The sequence below is a fragment of the Leptidea sinapis genome, chromosome 47, assembly GCF_905404315.1.
Source record: "Leptidea sinapis chromosome 47, ilLepSina1.1, whole genome shotgun sequence".
Classification (NCBI taxonomy): Eukaryota; Metazoa; Arthropoda; class Insecta; order Lepidoptera; family Pieridae; genus Leptidea; species Leptidea sinapis.
The window spans coordinates 7,318,679-7,342,469 of record NC_066311.1 but is presented as its reverse complement, the minus strand read 5'-3'; the positions used below and the strand labels follow the sequence as shown (position 1 = coordinate 7,342,469).

The 23,791-nt window shown below is 36.2% G+C and overlaps 1 protein-coding gene across 1 annotated transcript in view; it reads right to left on the bottom strand.

Moving 5' to 3' along the window:
• Nucleotides 1-23,791, bottom strand: part of LOC126978074 (retinal-specific phospholipid-transporting ATPase ABCA4-like) — a 57,712-nt gene that overhangs the window by 7,091 nt on the left and 26,830 nt on the right. The window contains exons 2-4 of the mRNA XM_050826784.1: nt 2,495-2,591; nt 1,816-1,906; nt 1,080-1,209 (exon numbers count right to left, since the gene is read on the bottom strand). Coding sequence (XP_050682741.1) covers nt 1,080-1,209; nt 1,816-1,906; nt 2,495-2,560 — 287 coding nt within the window. The 5' untranslated portion in view covers nt 2,561-2,591. The remainder of the gene's footprint in view (nt 1-1,079; nt 1,210-1,815; nt 1,907-2,494; nt 2,592-23,791) is intronic.

The window sequence follows — 23,791 nt, the reverse complement described above, 5'->3', positions numbered from 1 at the left end:
CATTAATTAAAGCCGTGTTACCAACTAAGCACTCACGTCGTGCTGAAGAGCTAGAAGCATTGTTAGATTTTATTGCAATTTTTTTTCTCGGAAACGCTGATGATATAACCTCATCTTTTGAGCAAAGTTGGCATTTCATTCTCTACCAAGAATAAAAAAAATGTGTGTGTACTAATGTATGCACGCAAGAAGTTATGAATTCAAAGGGCATTTTTAGGCATTTGGCCTAAAAAGCAAAACTCCTTAAAATTATTTATTCCCCGTGCTATTCTATGTTAGTAGAAAGAACAATATTGTAAAAAACTTGCAACGATGGCTTTTACAATTAATTATTAAATAACGAATACGGCTGTACGGGCTTGAACCCTTTGCCTGTCCTAATAATGGACGAAAAACAAAAAAAAATAACGAATGTCGCAAACGTCAGAAAATTTTAGGAACCAACTTCACCCTGTTACTATTACAGTTAGTGTTACAGTGATGCGCGCGCATCTTAAAATTTCACTCTCATATAGAAGTATTATAACTTAAAAAAATCTTTATAATTATTTTAACAAGTAAGATTTTATTTATTTTACAAATAATGATACAGAGCTATATTGATAATATTATTCATTAGAAAATAAACTACTTCTACAGGTCAAGTCATTGTCCGGTTCTTCATTTTCTCTTTTATTCTTATTTATTGAAAAAAGAGTAAATTGTCCCTGGGATTCCGCCATTTGACTCATTATTATTTTCATTTTACATTCTATTTATAATTCATTAATACCATTTGCACGTTTTACAATTTTCACTCATTAATTGAAATAATTGAAAATAAGAAATTAAAGGGTAGATTATTAATTACCACATATCAATATGACGCTGGTATTGAATATTAACGAATATGGCTGTATGGGCTCGAACCCTTTGCCTGTCCTAATAATGGACAAAGAAACCATAAACCGGATGGTACAGAAACGTGACGCCATTTTGCCTTAATGGACTTCAGGTTCCGTTGCATTGTCGTCCAGTTACCTCGTAGTCGCGCCTAAAGAAGTACTTCAAAAATTTAATTTGTATAGATCTATACTTACTTAGATTTCTCGTAAGTGGGTATCTCTTCGAATTGGTCCATAGGATTGCATTCATTGTTGACATTGCAGATGAACGACTGGAGAAATGTTAGCAGCCCCGCACTAGGTAATGCTCGCGCAGCAAATTGACCTAAAACATTTTAAATTACTGACCATTGAAGTAGGGTTAGTCCTTTTTTTTTCGCAATCTGGAAGTGACTTCCTCAGATTATAATATTCGGCATAATACCCGTTCCAAAAACCTTAAACATAACACTCCCAGTGTTATGTTTAAGGTTTTATTTTATATGGAATCATAGGACACCATAACTTCAAAAACATCACAAATAAAATTTGAAAAACAACAAAATTTTATGAACGATGCGGGACTCGAACCCACGACCTCCGGCGTTCCGTGCTGGTGCTGGGTTGAGCAGGTTATCAACTGTAAAGTAGATCCTGTAGATGAAGCCACAACCTGAGAGTTGAACAAAGCGTACAAGATTTTGTAACGATACGACACTCGAACGGTTAGCTCAGTTGGTTAGAGCACCGGCACGGAACGCCGGAGTTCGTGGGTTCGAGTCCCGTTTCGTTCATAAAATTTTGTTGTTTTCCAAATTTTATTTGTGTATTAATCCTAGAAGTGAGGGTTATCACTTTAAAAACATAAGAAATTGTTCAAAAACATCATCGCAAAATTTCTTTATTTTATTTTATGTAAAACGCAAAATTTGGCTAAACAAAAGGCACTTACATGTTGGGAAGTCCTGATTATCTATGTTAAATCGCACTATACAAATACTAGCCACTACTCCGATAGCCCAAAATATACCAGCTAGAGTAATCTGAAAAAAAAAAGAAACATAATTAATTGCAAACTAAGCAAAGATAGTTCTTAAATTTATGAATGTTGGCCAATAATCCTTACTTCTCAGACAAAATTACTGAGCAAATTCTGCTCTAATAAGTATAATAAATCTCCGGACGACCGAGCCTTGCTCGGATTTTTAAGAATGTACAAAACTTGAACAAAAAAAACTAATAGGACATCTGGATTCGAACCCGGGTCTTCTGCTTTCCGGATCACCCGATGTCCCATCTGAGTTATTATATTCTTGTATATAGGGGCGACATTTTCCTTTGTATTCTAATGTTATTGTAGCAGTTTATCATTAAAACATGGATAAAACTACATTTTTTTTAATTGAAAACTAGCTAGATCGATTTTTTTCGGCCCCGAAATTACATTTTACTTTTTACTACATTTCATTAAAATCGTTGGCGCCGTTTACGAAATTCAGATTATATATGTACTACGGATTATATATGTAATACAAGAATTGCTCGTTTAAATATATTAGATTTCTTAAGTTGGATGAAGGATTATTTATCATTTGAAAGTCGAAAAAAAAATTTTCTCGTGTTAATCTTACCGGCTTTCTTTTTCTCATAAGGTAGTCCTTCCACAGCAGCAGCCGGAGCTGGTTGCTGACCGGCATCTTGAGACCAGCTCACTGCTCCTCACCATTACTGTTGATCAGAAAATGAGGATAGATTTATTATTTTGTAGGTAATTTTCACGGGGAGTCTAACGGACTAACTTATGTCAGTTAAGAATCGGCTACCCGCTAGACTGTTCTGCACTTACAAAAATAAAGATTATATTAAATTAATGTTCTTACAGACTCATAATAATTTCCATCGTCAAATCTTAGAATAACACACGCAAAGGTTTAAGATCAAGGTCGTATTGCGTCATGCAATGCCTAAATAATTTTTTGATGGGCTAAGACTCAGGTCATATCAGAATCATCTAGACGAATACTGATTAATTTTTTGAACGTTTGTACGTTCAAAAAGTTAAGAAAGAGAGTACATAGCATGGAATGAAAATTTTATTATCTAGAAAAATAAAAAACGTGTTCGCCTGAGAGTCGACAACCATTAGAGGCAGTAAAAGGTTAAGAGACCCAGAACAAATATGAAAATTTTCCCAAATGGCCAAGTTGCCTGTCTAAATGGTGTTGATAATTTGAACTCTATTGAAATTACAGTATATGGTAGGTTTCTATTGAAATTTTACTCAAATATTTAAAATCCATCCATCGTATTGTAATTAAAAGCTGTTCAACTTCATTAGGTATACTAATCATATCTGAAAAGAAGTCTATTTTTAGGGACATTGTCCACAGCTATGGAAACAGGCACTTATTATTATTACCAATTCCAAATGGCTCGTTAACGAAATATATCGCCGAAGCTCTGAACTAAATCTTTTCGAATAAATGCTAGAAAAAATTGTTCACCAATCAGTCACCAAGTTTTTGTTAGAGGACGGTGCGTGGATATTAGTTTGTTTGTGTTTACCAAAATGTACATATATGATAAGTTTAGTATCAAGTCGACATTATTTATGCTGATTTTGGCAAGTGTTTCTATTAGCACATTCTGGTTCGCGTTATATATAACCTTTGGCAAGCAGTTGCTCTAAATGGATAATATTATGATTTCCAACATAGTAATCTAAGTTCTAAGTTCTGGGGTTCTACAGGGATCTAAATTTAGACCCACTTCTTTTTATTTTATACATTATTAACATAGCCAATATAGCATCTAATTCTTATGTTTTACTTAACACTGACGATACTAAAATTTTTCAGATTATTAGAAAGTGATGCAACAAAATTACTCAAACATCAATTACTAAATGCTTTAAACGAATAAGTCAAAAAAATATAAATTATTAAGTAAAAACATAGTTACAGTTACTGAGTACATACATACAGTAACTTTAATTAAAAAAAAATAAAATAAAAATATGTGATCCTTCATTGGTCGAAATAAAGAATTATATTATTATTAACCTTAACAATATTTGTAACCCTGATCGATGGTCAAGAACAACATCTTGGCCTCAAAAATGTATTATTGAAATATAGAGTAACTATGTTAATTTACATAACATTTAAAGAATACTTTGTTACCTGCAGAATGCAAATGGTTATGGAAATCGGTAGGTTGGCCATGAAACTATAAGAATAACAGCTGACTTTCGCATATCTTTGTGCATATATTATTTTTTTAAATAATGACGTGTTCCAGCGGTGTTATAATATAAATATCACTTTTTGATACTAAAGTTTTGATTTATATAATTCAACGTTATTTAAAACGTCTTGCATGACTTGGGTGGCAGCCAAGCAAAACTCTCTAAGAAAAAAGCGATTCACTCCATTGTATGAAATGTGCAGTCATTGACAGATTGACAGATGACGGCTATAATCTTGTAAAAAAGGAGATCCACACAGAAATAGTCGCCGTTGTGATGCCCATAATCTAGCCGGCATCCTCTACAAAGGGACCTCTCACTGATAAAATAAATTGTGATGTACTTGCGGCGCCTATTTCTGCCGTGAAGCAGTAACGTGTAAACATTACTGTGTTTCGGTCTGAAGGGCGCCGTAGCTAGTGAAATTACTGGGCAAATGAGACTTAAGATCTTATGTCTCAGGGTGACGAGCGCAATTGTAGTGCCACTCAGAATTTTTGGGGATTTTCAAGAATCCTGAGCGGCACTGCATTGTAATGGGTAGGACGTATAATTTAATTACCATCAGGTGAACTTCCTGCTCATCTTGTCCCTAATTTTAATAAAAAAAAAACTTTGAACTATGTTTGCATTAACTTTCAGATTGCAATAGAACTCCTCATTACTGGAGTTTAGGACGCCCAAATAATTTTATAAGTAATTAAATTTATGTTCTTGACAAATTTTTATGACTACCATAACCTTATTATGATGTTTCACATTATGACAAGCGCATTTTAAACTATTAATTAAGCCTTGTTCAGTCAATAATGATCAAGTGGTCATAATTCAAATTACATAGTGATGAAGTCCTTCAAAATCTAATGAATAGTCTGATGTCCCAACATGTTTGTCACTTCCGGGGATCAAACCAGTCGCGTGACCGTGCACTGTCATTTGTCAATGAACTCATGTATGACATTGATAATTACATAATTATGTAGGTTAAGCATATGCACAAAAGGGCTGGCCTATGAAAAGCAATTTTTCAACTATCTGTTGGGCATTTAAGCTCTACGCAATGGAATGTAGCTTGTCTTTTTGCAAGGCTACAGTTGAGATTAAAACAGGAAGTTTTTTTTTATTGGAAAAATTGACGCAGTCACTTGCTGTTGCAACGCCACTCAAGATTATTGAAATTTTCCAATACTCGGAGCGGTATCACAATTAGGTACGCTCTTCACTTTAGAACTTAAATTTTTTTACGTTCTAAAGTTCTAAGCTTAAATAATAGTGACTTTAGATGTTGAAGCGTGACACTGCATGTCCTGAGCATACTTTTCATTAGATGGTACGTAATTACCGATGTTAGTTTATTATACCGGATTTTTTTCTCGAGATCGACTCAAAAAGCACTCGCGATCGACCTGTCGATCCCGATTGATCGTTTGAGCACCCCTGCTCTATTTGATTGAAAAGATTGGCCGTTGAATTTCTTGTATGTTCTTTTCACGAGCTCTACTTTTTCCGAACATATGGTAAATTCAGTAATTTTAAGAAAATATTTACAGTGACGATTCAAAACCGCTTATTATTATTCGACTTTGATTTTGATGACCGCGGTAATACCCATCTAGCCAATGTGTTGTGCTAAGAAGGCCCCAATTCGTGAATCCAAGATCTAAATACGAAGCATATAAAATTTTATAAGAGACATAACATCTAGTTTATTTTTAGCTTTTAAGGATTTCATGCTTGCATTTAAACTGTCTGTATTCGTGTTTGAACCTTGTGGGAGCATTACATTACATTTTATTACATCCGCGTGTGTGTGTTGATAGTCAAGAATGTTTCCATGTGGTCATCATGTTAAGTGAATTCCTCCGAGGCTACGAACTACATTTAACTAATGTCAAGGGCGTGAAGTGCTGATATTAAGTTAGGGTCTTTGTACCTGAGATCCGAACGCTGAATGCGTCTTAATACATAATATTGTTTGTTATTTTATAAAATAAGATATTAATTGATATATAAACATTTATGTATTTTATACAAATTTAATTTGTACCAAAAATTGATGGACGATGCGGGACTCGAACCCACGCCTCTCGGGTTCCGTCCGAGTTACGCATCGATAGTCAAAGTCAAAAAATCTTTATTCACTGTAAAACTTTATAAGTTATTTAGTGCAAGTCAGGATGAAGTACAAAAGTTACAATAGCATTCAAATGAGTATAACAATATTCATTAACAAAATTTAGAACATTAATTCCAACTATCTTTATCATTCAAATAATCTTTCACGCTATAATAGGCCTTAGATGTTAATTAATTTTTTACGATACATTTAAATTTTTTAATAGGTAATATTTTAATTTCATTTGGGAGTTTATTATAAAATACAACACAATCCACTTTAAAAGATTTAGCAATTTTACGGAGCCTAGTAGATGGAATTGCGAGTCTTGCGATAGTCTGGATATATCTTGGTATGTCTTGCTTTACTCTCAGTCTCAGGCTGTTTTTGTATATCTTTTTTATATTATTTAATTCCAGAAGTAATAATATATATCACTTAGAAATAACAAACTGTTCACATGTGTATTTTGTCTATTTCATTCACAGCTAAGCAGACAGTGACAAAGCACTTAATAACAAATTAGTCATTGTGACTTCTTTTGAAATATGGACTCAAAATTCGCCTTTTGATACACTGATAATAATAAAAAGCCTTTTTATTTCTGAGATGAGAATAAATTAATCTATAATAAAAATATGGCTTAAACCAACTTAAAAAAATAATAATAATACTGTCAGATCTGGACCAAATTACAATGGGACCATATTGGAAGCACCCAGTCGAAAGATCAGAGGTAATACATATAATAAAAAATACCAATGAATTTAGAACCTCCTCCTTTTATGAAGTCGGTTAAAAACCTATGCTCCTGATGACTGAACGAACAATCATAAGTCACCCCATATAGGGATATCATTAAAGGATCCAGTTCAAACAGGAAGGATTCTACACAATTTCCTTATAACACGCGGTACATTACAAATGTACAGTCGGACTCATCGGAGCCTTATTTACATCATACAATTGTTTGTATTCAAAACGCGCATAAGGTGAGAGGAGTCGGGCAGAGTGAACGAGTAGACATAAAAAATAAACAACTTAGAACTATAAAATAACTTTAAACTGACTAGATTAAATAAAACGAATTAGGCGCCACGTGGACAGATTGGTGTACGAGTACTGTGTCTAGAGTTTCTCGCTGCCTCCGCAGTTCCGCCGCAACCACGATTCATGCAATCGGATCGAAATATCAGCATAAAATTAATAAAATATTATATCGGGAGTCCGTCCGTATCAATTACAATATAAAATATAACTTTTTCTTAAATTATTGATTCATATTGATATATGACAGGACGTGAAGAATTTAAACATTGACAGTTTATTTTTTAGCTATAGCTAGTAAACTATTGTTTTAGCATCAACATAAATTTGTTATTTTTTTATCTTAATTAGGCTCTAATTTATGTTGATTGGTGATTTACGCAAAATTCGAGAAATCAAACAACTACTACATAAATTTTAGATACAAAAATGGAAAGAAAATTTGATATTATAACGAGCTGAAAATGACAACCTATTCTGTTTGTAGTTTGGTATACAGACGAAAAGAATTTGAGAACGAGATCTAAAGTACCAGGAAAAAAAACACACAAAAAATTAAAGAATTATTAAAACTACACCTGTTTATTTTCCTTGTTCACTCTGGCTTGATTCTTCATTTGTATGCAAAAAGACAAGCTAACTTTCGCTATTCGACCCTTATTATATATTTGATTGTAAACTAAACTAATGCTTTATTACTTTTAACGCATTTTCAAGAATATTTCTGAGAACACTGGGGGGGGGCTGGATAAATAAAATACTTTCTTAAAAAAACCAGTCCGTGACCATGCAGGTTGTACAGTGTGCGAAATGATAAATGAAATTTTTTGATGGAAAGGGCGGACCTACAAGCGTACGGGTCATCTGGTGTTAAGTGATCACCGCCATCCACATTCTCACACAACACCAGAGGAATCACAGGAGCGTTGCCGGCCGGAAAGGAAGGTGTACGCGCATTTACTGAAGGTACCCATGTCGTATCGTCCCGGAAATACCGCACAAGGAAGCTCATTTCACAGCTTTGTAGTACGTGGAAGAAATCTCTTTGAAAACCGCACTGTGGAGGAGCGCCACACATCCAGATGGTGGGGATGATATTATCTTATATTTTGATAATTTACGAAAGAATTACTGCTTAAATTCAAGCTAGTGTGTGTAAGGCAGTAATTTCCAAGCTAAACTGCTACTCAATTACAGAAAAGTGGCCATAATCTGAGCCAGTCACCTTCAATAATCGCTTCCACATTTTGAGGAATTTTGAGGAATTTTCTAGAAACTGTGACATTCATAATGTTAACACGAGGAACAAACATAAACTTGTGATGCATACTACTCCGTTGGGTCGAGCTAGTAAGTCTATTGTTGGGCGATGTATATGCTTCTACAATATGATCCCAGAAAACAAAACAAATGTGTTACGAAATTTAAAAGAATTGTTAAAAAACGGTTGTGTGGGAAAGGTTATTATAGCATAAACGATTTTCTTAATGACACAACGGACTGGGAATAAAGCGAACACCCTCAGGCTCTTTAATTATAAATGTTTATTGTACGATATCACATTGTAATCCATATTTTATATTAAAAAAAAGCCCGCTGAGTTTCTTGCGCCCATTCTTCTCAGGTCTGAGGCAGTCTCTTTTGAATGGGTGGTAGTTTTTGACGTTCAATAAGTGATTTTAAATCTTATTTTGAATAAAAATATTTGAATTTGAATTTGTCATAATATTATTGTTTATCGACTATTACTGTTACTATATCGATACTAACTGTATTACTATATCGATATTATTGTTTATCGACGTTATTGGTTATTGAACTGTGAGTCAGGGATTCTTGGTTCGAATCCCGGTGGTTGAGATTATGAATGATTGCTTACAATTTTTTTATGTTTACATATATGTAATCATATATTCAAATTTTAGCTATGCAGAGTATGGAGCTAGATAATTGGCATTAAACTTTATAATAATACACAAAATACCACAATTTTCGTGTGGTTAAAATTTGCGTTTATTATATATACTTCTATTTACACTAATTGATCCGTTTTTACTTTTAAGGCTTGGGACCAAGAAGATAGCCTTGAGGAATCGAGCGTAGCTATGTTACCTCTCACGCAAAAGATCGCACTAGTTTTAGTTCATCATTACAAGCATTTCTAATTTATTACAAAGATAATACAATTTTCTTTACAAAACTAAGAACACTATGTCATGTTAAATAGTATTGGTATACAATTAATAAACTTTCGTACAATTTACATCTAGATTGAATGACTAGCAAGGCTCCAACTATAAAAGTTAAGGTATTTCGGTGATTCTTTTTCGCACTGTTTAATAAAAAATAGAAATGTAAAGAAAAAAATATTTTTCTTCTCGTATTGTTAAAATATAAGCCTATAATATAACCTTCAAGAAAACATAAGCCTTAGAAGTATTGCGAGTATGTCTTTATTCTATATATATAGATAAATTTGTTTATTAAATAAATAAATAAATAAATTGATAAATATACCCATGAAAAATAATTATTATTAAAGTGTGTGTGTAAGATTTATTACCATGACCATATACAAATTCAAATATTTTTATTCAAAATAGGATTCAAATTCACTTATCGAACGTAAAAAACTACGACCCATATTAAACAAACTGCCTCTGACCTGAGAAGAACGGGCGCAAGAAACTATTTTATATCTTCGCGCAAGTGCATTATAATAGGAACAAACATTGAATGTTATATATTTAGATTTTAATATATAACTATTTATATTATTGCACTGGATGCCGGCTAGATTATGGGTACCACAACGACGACTATGTCCGCCGTGAAGCAGTAATGTGTAAGCGTTACTGTGTTTCGGTCTGAAGGGCACCGTAGCTAGTGAAATTACTGGGCAAATGAGACTTAACATCTTATGTCTCGAGGTGACGGGCGCAGTTTTAGTGCCGCTCAAATTTTTTGGGTTTATTAAATATTAATTAAATTAAATATTAATCCTGATAGACATTGCATTGTAATGGGCAGGGCGTATTACCATCAGCTGAACGTCCTCTTCGTCTCGTCCCTTATTTTCATAAAAAAAAACACGTAATGTTATCTAAGGATAGGCTAATAACTATGCTCTATAAATCTGTTATGGAAGCTTCCCTCTTGATATTACGTGGTCTGTATTACATAAACCATTAGGGAAGGCCATTACACCTAGCAACCTATCATCATAAGTCATATCAATTATTTGGTGTAAAATAAACACGCCATGTTACCTTATAGATAATGACTGTGCTTCCGAAAGCCGTAAAACAATCATAGTGACATCGATTATCTACGTCCACGTAACTTTTATGACACCTGATGGTTATGGTTAAGGTTAAAAGTAAAGTTGCTTTAGTACATTATGTACTATGTTAGCCACTGTTACTTATAGCACACTGCTAAGATTGGTTATGGCTTTATTGGCTTTTGGGTTATGCCCGTAGTGTTGACGCAGGGTTTATTACACTTTTGTGAACATGTTGTGTCAAGAGTCGACATAAGACTCCTTGGGATCCCACAGCCGGTTCAGGGCTAAGTTCAGTGCTTTTGGCACCAACTCTTGCAAGTTCTTCAACGGATTCATCCCCTTCGATCGATGCCTGTCCTGGAATACATTGTTGTGTAACTCTGCTTATTGTTGGCAGTTGTCTATAAGTCTTTAGATTATTCTGTTTGATCTGTGTAGATGTTAATACACTTGCCAATGAAAACTTTATTCAGGATAGTTTTCGCACATTTTATTACGGCAAATGGCGAGGCAAAGTTTCCTAAGTAGAAAGATTTTCCAAATTTGGGATACTCTCCGTAAATTCCGCAGCCAATGCCAGATTCCGACTTGGATCCATCGGTATACTATTTAAGGCTCCCGTTTTTCCAAGTAACCAGTCCTGTCTTGTTGTCCTGACTTCTTCAATACTAAAGTGCTGATGAAATTGAATTTCGGTAACGTGGCGTAACTCACCATATCTAGTATAGGACTTTTCAGTAAGAACTGCTCTAATACCCACAGCAAGTTTGAGAGCCAGTTCGTCCTCGAATGGGTCATTTTTCTATGCATGCTGGCCCTCGCCTCCTTTTGTAGATACAAGTTAAAGGGCGGTAGAAGCGTTCACAAGCTCATCAGAGCTGCTCTCAGCAAAGAAGTAGCGGCTACTGTTGTTAAAGCGCATGCAGTTTTTTGAAGGTTTAAGTGATTCTGTCAGAGGTCTTTTAAGTGGGAGAACGCGCTATTTATGACTTACCACTTTGGCGATTGTTGTGTATGATCTCTGGTGGTGCAAGACAGTATCAGTTATCATCAGGTGACATAATATCGTAAGTGATACTGTAATGCAGCACCAGAGATTTTTCAGGAGTGAGCAGTGTTATTATTGAAGATATGTGGTTCCTGGAAGTTGGAAGTTTGAAGAGTTCAATAAACGTGTACGATTTGCTTGAAAACCACACTGCAGAGGAACGCCATACATCCAGAGAGTGAGGATGATATCTAAATGTGTGGCGTGCGGTGTGATGGTGAAATTCGTCGCCCAAGCAAGGGCATGGAAACATCCGGTATGGTGCGATTCATCTGATTTTAGGATCGTCTTAAAGCTTCTAAGGCAACCTAAATTACAAGACCACAGCATCCTTTACGGCTGCTGTATTTGTCCCAATGTGTATAACGAATGAAGATACCAATAGTTTCATTATTGTCGAAATCCGTTTGGGTTTAATTTCAATATTTCACCCTAGAAGTGACTCGCTAATATACTTACTTTTTACTTCAAAACAAACGGTAGTGTGTCAATTTTATAAAACATAGTCTTAGAACATAGTTGATAATTGTAATTAGCATCTGTAAACCACAGCGATTTGAGTTAATGCTAATAATAATTGAGCTTACGTCATAGGTGTAATCAAAATATCATGGACTTAATAACCGACTTAATTGTATAAATGGATCATAAGTAATACATTGTTGTTGTACTTTTGCGTGCTATTAAATAATAATAACCCATTTATTCCTTTTACAATCAAATGTCAGTAATTTAAAGTTCTTTAAATCCAGTGTTAGTTTTATTTAGAGTAACATTTTGAGTATAGGCCTCCCCCAATTTTTTCCGCCTTTCCCAATCCTTACTCAGATTGATCCAATTTTTCCCCACCGCCTGCACGATGTCATCTGCCCATCGCTGCTACCATCGGTCTACCAGTCCACCTTCTGTCTGTGTAGAGTGCAATGGCGGCCCATTGCCATTTCAATGTTAGCGCGCGTCTTAGTGCATCGTTAATCTTCATTTTCTTTCTAATGTCTTCGCTACGTACTTCTTGTAGTTTCCTGATCCGCATTATGTTTATCTCCATTGCTTTTTGGTTCTTTTTGCGCGCGCTATTTATGACAAGTTATCATCAATACACGTTAACATTCTGTACTGCTATGGTCGGATCTTTCCAACATGACTGAGTTCCAACACATATAATTTGGGAACCACGCGAATAAAATAGTTCGCTAACATAGAATTATCTTAATTTGAGACTTGAATTTTGATAGAAATATTCCTTTTTCTGCAAAGTAGAGGTCAGTTACGAACGGATTTTACGAAATTCCATTCCAGTTTTTTTTATTATGAACAGAACAACATCTGTCGGATCAGCTAGTATTGAATAAAATTATCAGCTATTTTTCCTCAAACACTAAACTATTTTAACTTAACTGAAGGTCCGTTCGATATTATTTGACAATAAATCATGTTTCTCTTAAAGCATTGACGTAAAAATAAATAACTAGACTCACAATCACGCTCAAAATGCCTACGCATCTATTAGGCAGAGTTTTCATTCGGTTGTGTTTCGACTGCGCTTTGAAAACAACGCCACGCAACGACAAACTGTTCAACGTGGTTCGGACATTTGTGACGTGGTTGACAACCTTTTAATAGACGATTGGGAGTCTACTTGTTTATAGTACGGCAATATTTCATAGATATAAACGTTAATATTTTGCTGTCAAGTAATATATAAATTTGCTTCAAAAGTGGAAGGCAATCCGTAAAAGTGATGATAACAAAGTATGGAGTACAGTTTTGTGTTGTAGCTATAATACATACATATATCATCCATATCTTTAGTTTACTTACACCACTCGATAGCCAAAAATCAAAGGTGATAAAGTATCACACAAACCTTAGAATATCATTCAACTTGGAGAACCCACGTTGCTTGATTGTATTTTGTTCATCAGCTCTCTTTTAAATATTATTGTGATATGCAAACTCATAGTTGTTCTAGTAAAAGAGTTATACCAAAAAAACTTTTTCAAGGTCTAAGACGCCACAAAATATATACATTCTATTGCCAAAGGCCTACTTAAAAGAAATCTCAAACACAGTATGACAGAGTCAAGAGGATTGAGGACGAAAAGAATGTGTGCAAAATATTGCTCTCTTTGGAAATACCAACGGGAAACATCACTGTTAAATAATATAATCGCAGAGAAGCCATAGCTAAAACTTTCTGATTGTCCTGAGGCAAAAAATTTACAATCAGCACCCAGAAATATATGAAAATCTGAAAGATTTTCTTGATCAAATTTAACATTTTGATCACAATAATGGTACTCTTAATAAAAAATATACACATATTAACGATATACACAGGGCCAAGACATCGTGCTTTTTTTTTATAAATCAGATGATTAAATATTTTAATCCAAAATTTTGTCATCCGCCATTTTATCAGATATTCTCATTTCATTTAATAAACTTTTGCTTTGTTAAAAATAAAGCAAACAATAATTGATTTATTTAATGTATTGATCTGTAATACTGTACACTATGAGAAAACGTTCACTACCCCGTGAAAAATTCTCAAAATGGAGAAGCTTTCGCATTACATAATATTATTACTCGTTTATAGATAGGAAGTTGTTTTATTTAAAATTAATAATCTGTGGCATGTACGACTGAAACGAGATCTGAAAAATCGGCAAAAAAACATTAACTCTTCAAATATGCAGATATCGCATTGATTTAATCTGATAACAACGAGTTCATGGTTAACGTCACGTTTCATGTGTTGATAGCCGCTACATAACTGGCTGTATACTATCACGTACATAAACAAAACATTCTCAGAATAAAATGCACACGTTACAAGTATTATATTATAATATACTGGTCTGGCCATAAATACTGTTACAATTAAAAATAAACAAAATATTACATTTGAATTTGGAATCTGTCATTTTTATATGATTCATTTAGTTTTCTCATTTTGGCGCCAATACATTGTACAATATTATGCGATATTAAAATGGAGTGAGGTCATAAAGAGAACCGAATCGCTGTGATTGCATTACACAAAGTAGGTATGGAGCCAAATGCAATTTTTAAAACGTTTAAAAGTATACGGATGAGATTTTTTTACAATTAAGCAACGTTTTAACAAACAAAATGACCGTATTTATGCTCAAAGCTCTAAGGAAGCTTTCCAATTAGTCGACAGAGTGCAACGTGGGCACTATCCGACTTCAGCCCCTTAGCAACACCATGTTCAATAACCAAGAATAGTCCTTCCAGAAAGACTCGGCGTCGGGTCATAAAGTTCGGTCTACACTATCTTGGTTGGAAACGAACGTTTCGGACTTCATCAGGGCTGAAGACTGGCCGTCATCTAGTCCCGATCTTAATCCGCTGGATTGTACTTTATGGTACGTTTTAGAGAGTACGGCTTACTCTAAACGCCATGATAATTTAGAGTTCCTAAAACAATCCGTACGATTGGCAGTGAAGAGTTTTCCCATGGAAATAGTGCGTGCTTCTATTGGTAACTGGCCTCAACATTTAAAGGATTGTATGGCAGCCAATGGAGACCACTTCGAATAAGCTTTTTATATTTATGTTTTAAACTAACACACTGTTTAAGTAATAAATGTAATTTGCAATAGATTTTTTTTTTCTTTGTTTCAGTATTTATGGCAAGACTTCTTCACACAAAACATACGGCAGTGTCAAAGACAGCCCAAAATGCCGATTTGTTAATTTATTAAATTTTTCAGTATTGTTATTCATAATATATTTGATGCCAATACCTCGGAGATAGCCGGTATCTAAACAGACTGACGAACAAAAATAAAAAAACGTGTCTCCCGTGTTACATTATTTGCAATTAGTTAAAATTATTTTGATTCTACAAATAAATACTTTTGTACCGATTTATTTTGGTACCTACTGCTCCACTGACACAGTATGGTACTTCCTCTATTGTTATATTAAAGGCAACATGAGAAACAACCATAGAGCGGCGCTGAAATGGCACGTCACAATGAGTTCGCGCTTCGATTGTCGAATTGTTCACGCGTGTCAAACTAGTGGAGGGCCTACCAACACTACTTCCGGTACGTGGTTGCCATTCTAGGACTTTACTGCCCCAACGGCTATCTGTACGATCCATAATTATATAACATGCCAAATGTAATGTAAATACTAACCCCCTTATTCATAATGGTCCGCTAACTTTAAACAGCCGCTAAGGAGTGTTTTTTCTCATTCTGACTTAGGTCAATAGAAGAGGACAGAGTAAGAATTAGCAATGCTTTAAGTTAGCAGACTATTATGAATAAGGGGGTAAATGTACATGTTAGTTTTAGGTAGTTGCCACAAATTTTAAGGCACAGCATGCTTAGTTCTGATCCAAATAAATGCATTAATTTTTAAACTTAATAAATCTATTGAGATTTATTAATTTATTGCAGTCTAAGCAATAAATAAGTAAGACTTATTTTCAAAATAACAAAGTATGGCCACGATTATATGGATTAAAGCACTGTTTCCATGAGACATGTCAAGGCTTGTTCTAGAAATTTCTTGGTATGGTAGTGATTGAGATTTCATATTATATATACAAGTGTTTATGATTTTCTCAGGAATAAGCTGATTTTAACTAATAAAGAACTAGTAAAGCTGTCCTAAGAACTTTTTAATGAAACATGTATAAAGCCATCTATGATATGTTTGGGTTTACTGGATTTATCTTGAGACTTAAACATCAAGAATATTATTATATTAGAATATTATACTAAGAATTTGCCGTTGCCCTTTGAAAAAAGCCCCACTCACAAATAGTGAAGGTGTTATGCAAGTTTGAAGCGTGTAGTGTATTGCTAGTTCCAATAGCCATTGCAATTTGATGACAATTTGTTAATTAAAAAATAACTAAAAACTAATAAATTGATGGTTACCCTAGTAATTGTAAAATAATACTCAACAACCTCGAACTATGATCAGTAGGTACAAATTACCATTTATAAGCGTAATGATGAGATAATCAAATTTGATTGTGTATGATACTGGCTCATTCAGTAGGAGGCTTTTTTTGAAGTGAAACTTTTACAGAATCGTTGTGATTTAAACTAGATGAAACGAAAAGCGAGACGATAGAGATAAAAACACTTACGTAAATGTACAGGATTCAGCCTGCGGAGAATGAGATAAGAAGCATTATACAGTGTCTTGGTACCAGGCTATCATAGTTGAAGAAGAGATTGTCTTATGTATGACGCGAGTATACCTTAATTTATTACTACATAGACACCAGGAGATCATAAATATGGTAGCGGTGATGGTAATCATGTGTCATCATAACAACACGTACCAGGACTTCATATGCAGCTAAGAGGTTCACGCACAATGCACATCCTTAAATTATCGAACAAGTGCTGAACGTATTAAAGCCACATTTTTTTGAAGGTAGTTGTGAATTTCATTGCATGCATGTTTTTTTTCGTTATAACAAATGACCAAGCTTGACAGATGATCCCCGTACATAACGTATGGGTGGTGAGTGAAAGTTTAGGAAAAGAAGTGGTCAGTGGCACTTGTTCCTAGCATTTACGACTTAATGTAGGATCAGCTCTCTTATACGGTGCCAAGACGTTGTGTTGAGGATAGCCTGGTCAGGTAGTTTTAATTAGTTTGCCTTCTAACAAACTTTTTCTTTCAGGACTTCAAAGACGTTCATCCTTGGGCTCTTCTAGTAGGCTCAGACGTCGCTCCTTCTGTCCTTCTCTTATATTATAGTAGAACGTTTCAGTTTTGTCAATAAAGGGATTTTCTCACTAGCACAACAACTTTAACATCGCTAAACCGACCACCATGAAAGCTGGTATAAGTTCCTACATATTCAAATCTTATCGAAGTAATCATTTGACTATACCTTATCAGAAGAAGATTCTATTTATTATATCAGGTATAAGGATAAGTTGAAGTAAAGTACGGCTGGGCATAGCAACATAATTATACACAGTATAGGTACAAGTCTGTACATAAATTTGTGACCTTTGCATGTCAATTATTCTAGCCAATTATATGACCATAATATACCGAGTCGATATGCTCGAAAGCCTGAATACAGCTTCCCAAAGATTAGGCCTCAAAATGATTATGGACAAGGCGAAGATCATGTCTAATACCCATGTCGCACCTACTCCCTTAACAGTTGGGATCTGTACTCTCAAAATTGATGACGATTACCATGGACAAATAATCCAGTTGGGTAGGTCCAATTTCTGGAAAGCGATTACTCGTCAAATCCAATTAAGAGCAGGGTACGTATATCTCCGTAAAATCTTCTCGTCCCAAATACCACAGTGTCTCAAGACGAAGGTTTTTAATTATTAGTGTGTGTTGCCAGTGAAGACAGACGAGACACAGACGTAACTCTATCTATGGGCCATATGAAGAAGCTCATGTTCGCTTAGAGGGCAAAAGAGAGGGCTCGGGATTTCCCTGTGAGATCAAAGCAGCAATGAGGAGATCTGTAGGAGAACAAAAGTTATCGACATAGCCCCAGATGGTTGCGAAACTGAAGTGGCAGTGGGCAAGGCACATAGCTCAACAGACAGAGCCATGGCCGTTGTAGCAGAAAAGCTCTCTAATGGCGACCACGTGCCGGAAGACGTAGAGTTGATAGGCCACAAGATGGACAATGATCTGGATATGGATCAAGATCACCAGAATAGTTAGGATAAGGGCAGCGCAGGACCGATCGTCATGGAGATCTTTGGGGGAGGGGAAAGGCCTTTGTCCAACAGTAGACGTCTTCCGGCTTAAATGATGAATATAGCAAATGCTACCTGTTCTGGTGGAAGCTATAGTCTCACAAGAATGGAAACATAACTAACTTCATAAAATAATTCATAATAAATTGTAAGATAACCTTCTAATTAACCTCCATAACCGGTTTATCAACCATTATAAACGCGTTTGTGGAAATTCACGTCATTCACAATAATTATACAAAACAATACTGTAATAAGAATTCCATTCTTATTCAATTCAGTTTCATATGAAGGTAATCATATAAAATGTGTTAAAGGATTTATGATATAAGGTAGTAAATCTTCTGTTGAAAAAGATCTTTTGAGAAATTCAAAAGAATTGTGAACCGTTCCTGAAAAAAATGGTGTTAACATACCGATACCGTTTTTTCCTTAGGAACGGTAAATGTAAAAAAAATCTTGGTGCGCACAGCCCACAGTAAATTGAACATACTACGTCCTGGCGTTGTTAGAAGCAGGATTAGCGGGAGAGACATCGCATCTACGAACAAATCTTCGATCGATATTTCTTCTAGCTTCGCTTACGTCAAATCTCAAGTTAGGAAATTACTGGGCAAATAAGAATTGACATAGTATGTCTCAAGGTAACGTGCGCGATTGTAGTGCTGCTCAGAATTTTTAGGTTTCCAAGAATCCTCCAGAATAAAAGGCAGTTATTTAAGGCATAATAAGACCCATAGTTACAAAAAATTTGAGACACTGTAAAGGGGATTGGGATAGGATGCGTTCCTTTTTTGCATCCTAACCTTGGGGCAGGCTTTGTTTCCCTTCGGATGATCCTAGTGCCTGCGCCGTTGCAGTAGCCGATGTGATACTACAGGGTATGGATATTTTTATACCAAACTCTGTAGTACCCATCGGTGGCAGATCACAGCCCTGGTTCGATGCGTCAGTTAAAGCAGCATCTAACTGCAAAAAACAGGCGTATCGAGCTTGGGTTGCGGCGCTGGGCACAGAAGATCCGAACTGCACAGTTCTTAAGAGGAAATACAACCGTGCCTCCAGATTTTTTAAGCGGCAAATCGCCCGTGCAAAGTCAAAACACGTCGTCAAAATCGACGAGCAGCTTTCCAGTTACCCGACCGGAACACGCAAGTTCTGGTCGTTGTCGAAAGCTGCTCTTGGTAACTTCAGCCAGCCGTCCATGCCGCCGTTGCACATGAGGAATGACACCCTGGCCCATACGGCAAAAGAGAAAGCCGATTTCTTGTGCACTCTTTTCGCCTCCAACTCGACTCTTGACGACAACGGAAAAACACCGCCGACCATCCCGCGGTGTCAGAGCTCTATGCCTGAAGTACAGTTCAGACAGAAAACTGTTAGGCGAGCTCTGTTTTTGTTGGACGTCAGGAAGTCGAGCGGGCCGGATGGCATTTCTCCAATCGTGCTTAAAATGTGTGCCCCTGAGTTGACGCCGGTGCTAACGCGTTTATTCCGGCACTCTTATTCTAAAGGCGTAGTCCCTGACTCATGGAAGTCAGCCCTTGTCCATCCGATCCAAAAAAAAAGGAGACAGTTCGGATCCGGCAAACTACAGGCCTATTGCTATTATCTCCCTGCTCTCCAAAATCATGGAGAGCATAATTAGCCGTCAGCTCTTGGTATACCTAGAGGGTCACCAGTTGATCAACGACTGCCAATACGGGTTTCGCGATGGTCGGTCGGCAGGTGATCTTCTGGTACACCTAACACATAGATGGGCTGCGGCTATTGAAAGCAAGGGGGAAGGCCTAGCAGTTAGCCTGGATATAGCGAAGGCCGTTGAATGTGTATGGCACAAGGCGGTCCTCTCCAAACTTCCATCATTTGGTATTCCCGAGCGCTTGTGCAAGTGGACCTCCAGCTTCCTCACTGGGTGTAGCATAGATGTCGTTGTCGACAGATATTGTTCGAACCCGAAGCCCGTGAATGCTGGAGTGCCCCAAGGCTGTGTGCTATCTCCTACGCTGTTTCTTCTGCATATCAATGATATGTTGCACACCTCCAACATTCATTGGTATGCAGACGACAGCACTGGTGATGCCGTATACACGGGCCATGCAGCATGCAGGTCTCTCTCGGGAATTCGTCGTCCAGTGCCGGGAGAAACTTGTGTCTTCTATCGAGTCTCTTGAGAAGGTCACGGAATGGGGAAAATTGAACCTTGTCCAATTTAACCCCCAGAAGACTCAAGTTTGCGCGTTTACCACTAAAAGAACCCCATTTGTCGTATCACCGCTCTTCGACAACACTTCCCTCAGAGCCTCGCCTAGTATCGGAATACTGGGTCTCGAAATCTCGAGTGATTGCCAATTTCGTGGTCATCTGGAAGGCAAAGCCAAATTGGCTTGGCACAGTGCGATTTTCAAGGAGCTTTCTTCCACTTACTACAAAGCTGTGGAATGAGCTTCCTTGTGCGGTGTTTCAGGGACGATACGACATGGGTACCTTCAAAAAAAGCGCGTACACCTTCCTTGAAGGCGGGCAACGCTCCTGTGATTCCTCTGGTGTTGCAAGAGATTGTGGGCGGCGGAGATCACTTAACAACAGGTGACCCGTACGCTCGTTTGTCCTCCTATTCCATAAAAAAAGGGGTGTCATTTGAAAAGTAAAATTAAAGTAACTAAAACTATATATTGCACATATTTGTGCAGTCATTTTTTGTTCTTGTCCATGTGAACAGAGATTCAGCGCTTTCCTAATGTCGTCAGAGTCTGCCACGAGTATTTGTTGTTGGAACGTCGCAGTCTCCGTAATGGGCAAGGCGTATCAATTACCATCAGCTGAACGTCCTCCTCGTCTCTTCCCTTAATTTTTGGGTTTTTCAATGGGCATGGCGTATCAATTACTATCAGCTGATATCCTGCGGGTCTCTCATACTACTAGATGCCACCACGTGTACTATTGCAGCGCCATACACGCTTAAATAGTTGGCTTCTTCAAACTCATTTTATTTTTTGGATGAGTTTTTGACCACAAAGAGTAAAGTATTTTGATGTTGCATGCTAACTTGATTATTCTTATCTTGGTTTGAATTTTGTGTAAATATAAAATTAATTAATTTCTATTGTAATAAGACATTTTGACCAAGTCACAGTTTTCATACAATTGGTAATGGCTAAATAGGAGATACTTTAAGCTATTTTTTTTTTTTTTTTTTTTTTTGAATGAATACACTTTTTGAAGGCCACCACAACTAGTGAAACAAACAGTGGGAGGCTTCTTTGCTCAGGACGCCGGCTAGATTATGGGTACCGCAACGGTGCCTATTTCCGCCGTGAAGCAGTAATGTGTAAGCATTTCTCTGTTTCGGCTTGAACGCGCCGTAGCTAGTGAAATTACTGGACAAATGATACTTAACATCCTATGTCTCAAGGTGACGAGCGCAATTGTAGTGCCGCTCAGTATTTTTGGGTTTTTCAAGAATTCTGAGTTAATCCAATTACCATCAGCTGATCGTCCTGCTCATCTCGCCCCTTATTTTTATTAAAAAAAACACTGAGGTACGTAGTAACATGTAACTTTGACTTTTTATAAATCCTGTTCCAACAAGCACATATAATATCTATAAGCTGGCATGTATATGTTCTTTCCTACTAAGTAATCACTAAGCGACATTATAATTAAGTCTAATGTCGCGAAATTATTCGCAATTTATTCCGCAAGTAGGTCTGGGTCAGTCCTCGATGACTTACATCGTAGAGCCCTCAATACATATTGATTGTGAGAATTAATTTCGACACAAATAAGTATTTTTAACGAATCTACAATGTTATTTAAAAGAATAAGATCTGGACGACTGAACCTTGCTCCTATTTTTAAGAATGTACAAAACAAAACAAAAAATAAACTAATAGGACATCTGGTTTCAAACCGGGGTCTTCTGCTTTCCGGATCACCCAATGTCCCATCTGAGCTATTATAGTCTTTATATAGTTGTAGTATGTAGCTTTATATTATAGTCTACCTTTGTATTCAAATGCTGTTTCTCATTAAAAAACGGATAAATCTACATTTTTTAAAAATTGAAAGCTGTCTAGATCGATTTCTCGCCCCCGAAAATACCCGTATACTAAATTTCATTAAACTCGTTGGAGCCGTTTCCGAGTTTCAGAATATATATCTATATATACTATAATTGCTCGTTTAAAGATATAAGATTTATTGGATTTCTTTGTTGCCCGTTATAATTGAGCGATATTTTATTATAATATTTTTATGCAAAACAGGATTTTAAATCACTGAACGACAAGAACTACCACCTACATTCGTAAATGTATGCCTCAGACCTGAGAAGAACGGGTGCCAAAAACTCAGCGACCTAATTTTTTTAGAATTATTTCGATACAATATAATATTTATACATGATATATCGTACCATATTTTTTTTATTAAATAGCCTGAGGTTGGTAACTCCATTCTTAATGTGAAGTATCATTAAGAAAGTCATAATGTGAGTAACCTTTATCACAATATGTTTTTACTTTTTAGTGTCATTAATCAGGTTAACTATAAGATTTCGTTGCTTTTATTGTCATATATTAAATAGTAATTTTTTTAAGTAGCTATGGGTAGGCCGCTACACGCGGAACCTTTCGTAGGTTCCGCGTGCCCTAAACAATATAGATCCCCTATTTCACGTTCTTGTGTGACAATGAATTAATGTGAATAACGTTTGTTAGTTATGAATGACAGGTAGCCTAAGACCCATTTATAGGGATTTTTTTTATGTAATAGGAGGACAAACGAGCGTACGGGTCACCTGGTGTTAAATGATCACCGCCGCCCACATTCTTTTGCAACACCAGAGGAATCACAAGAGCTTTGCCGGCCTTTAAGGAAGATGTACGCGCTTTTGTTTGAAGGTACCCATGTCGTATCGTCCCGGAAACACCGCACAAGGAAGCTCATTTCACAGCTTTGTAGTACGTGGAAGAAAGCTCCTTGAAAACCGCACTGTGGAGGACCGCCACACATCCAGATGGTGGGGATGATATCCTAACTTGTGGCGTGTCATGCGAAGGTGGAATTCAGCGGCAGGTTATTAATAATATTATATAATCAATCTAAATGAAAACTCCTAAAAAGCCGTACACAAACTATAATAACAACATCCACGTAAACAAAAATATTCATAAAAAATTTCATAAAATGAATATATTTATTATTTGAATATAAGGGAGGAGTCCAGCAGGGGACTTACTATTAAAAACAGCTGATAGTAATTGATACGCCCTGTCCATTACAATGCAGTGCCACTCAAGATTATTGAAAAACCCAAAAATTCTGAGTGGCACTACAACTGCGCTCGTCACCTTCAGACATAAAATGTCAAGTCTCATTTGCCTAGTAATTTCACTAGCTACGGCACCCTTCAGACCGAAACACAGTAATGCTTACACATT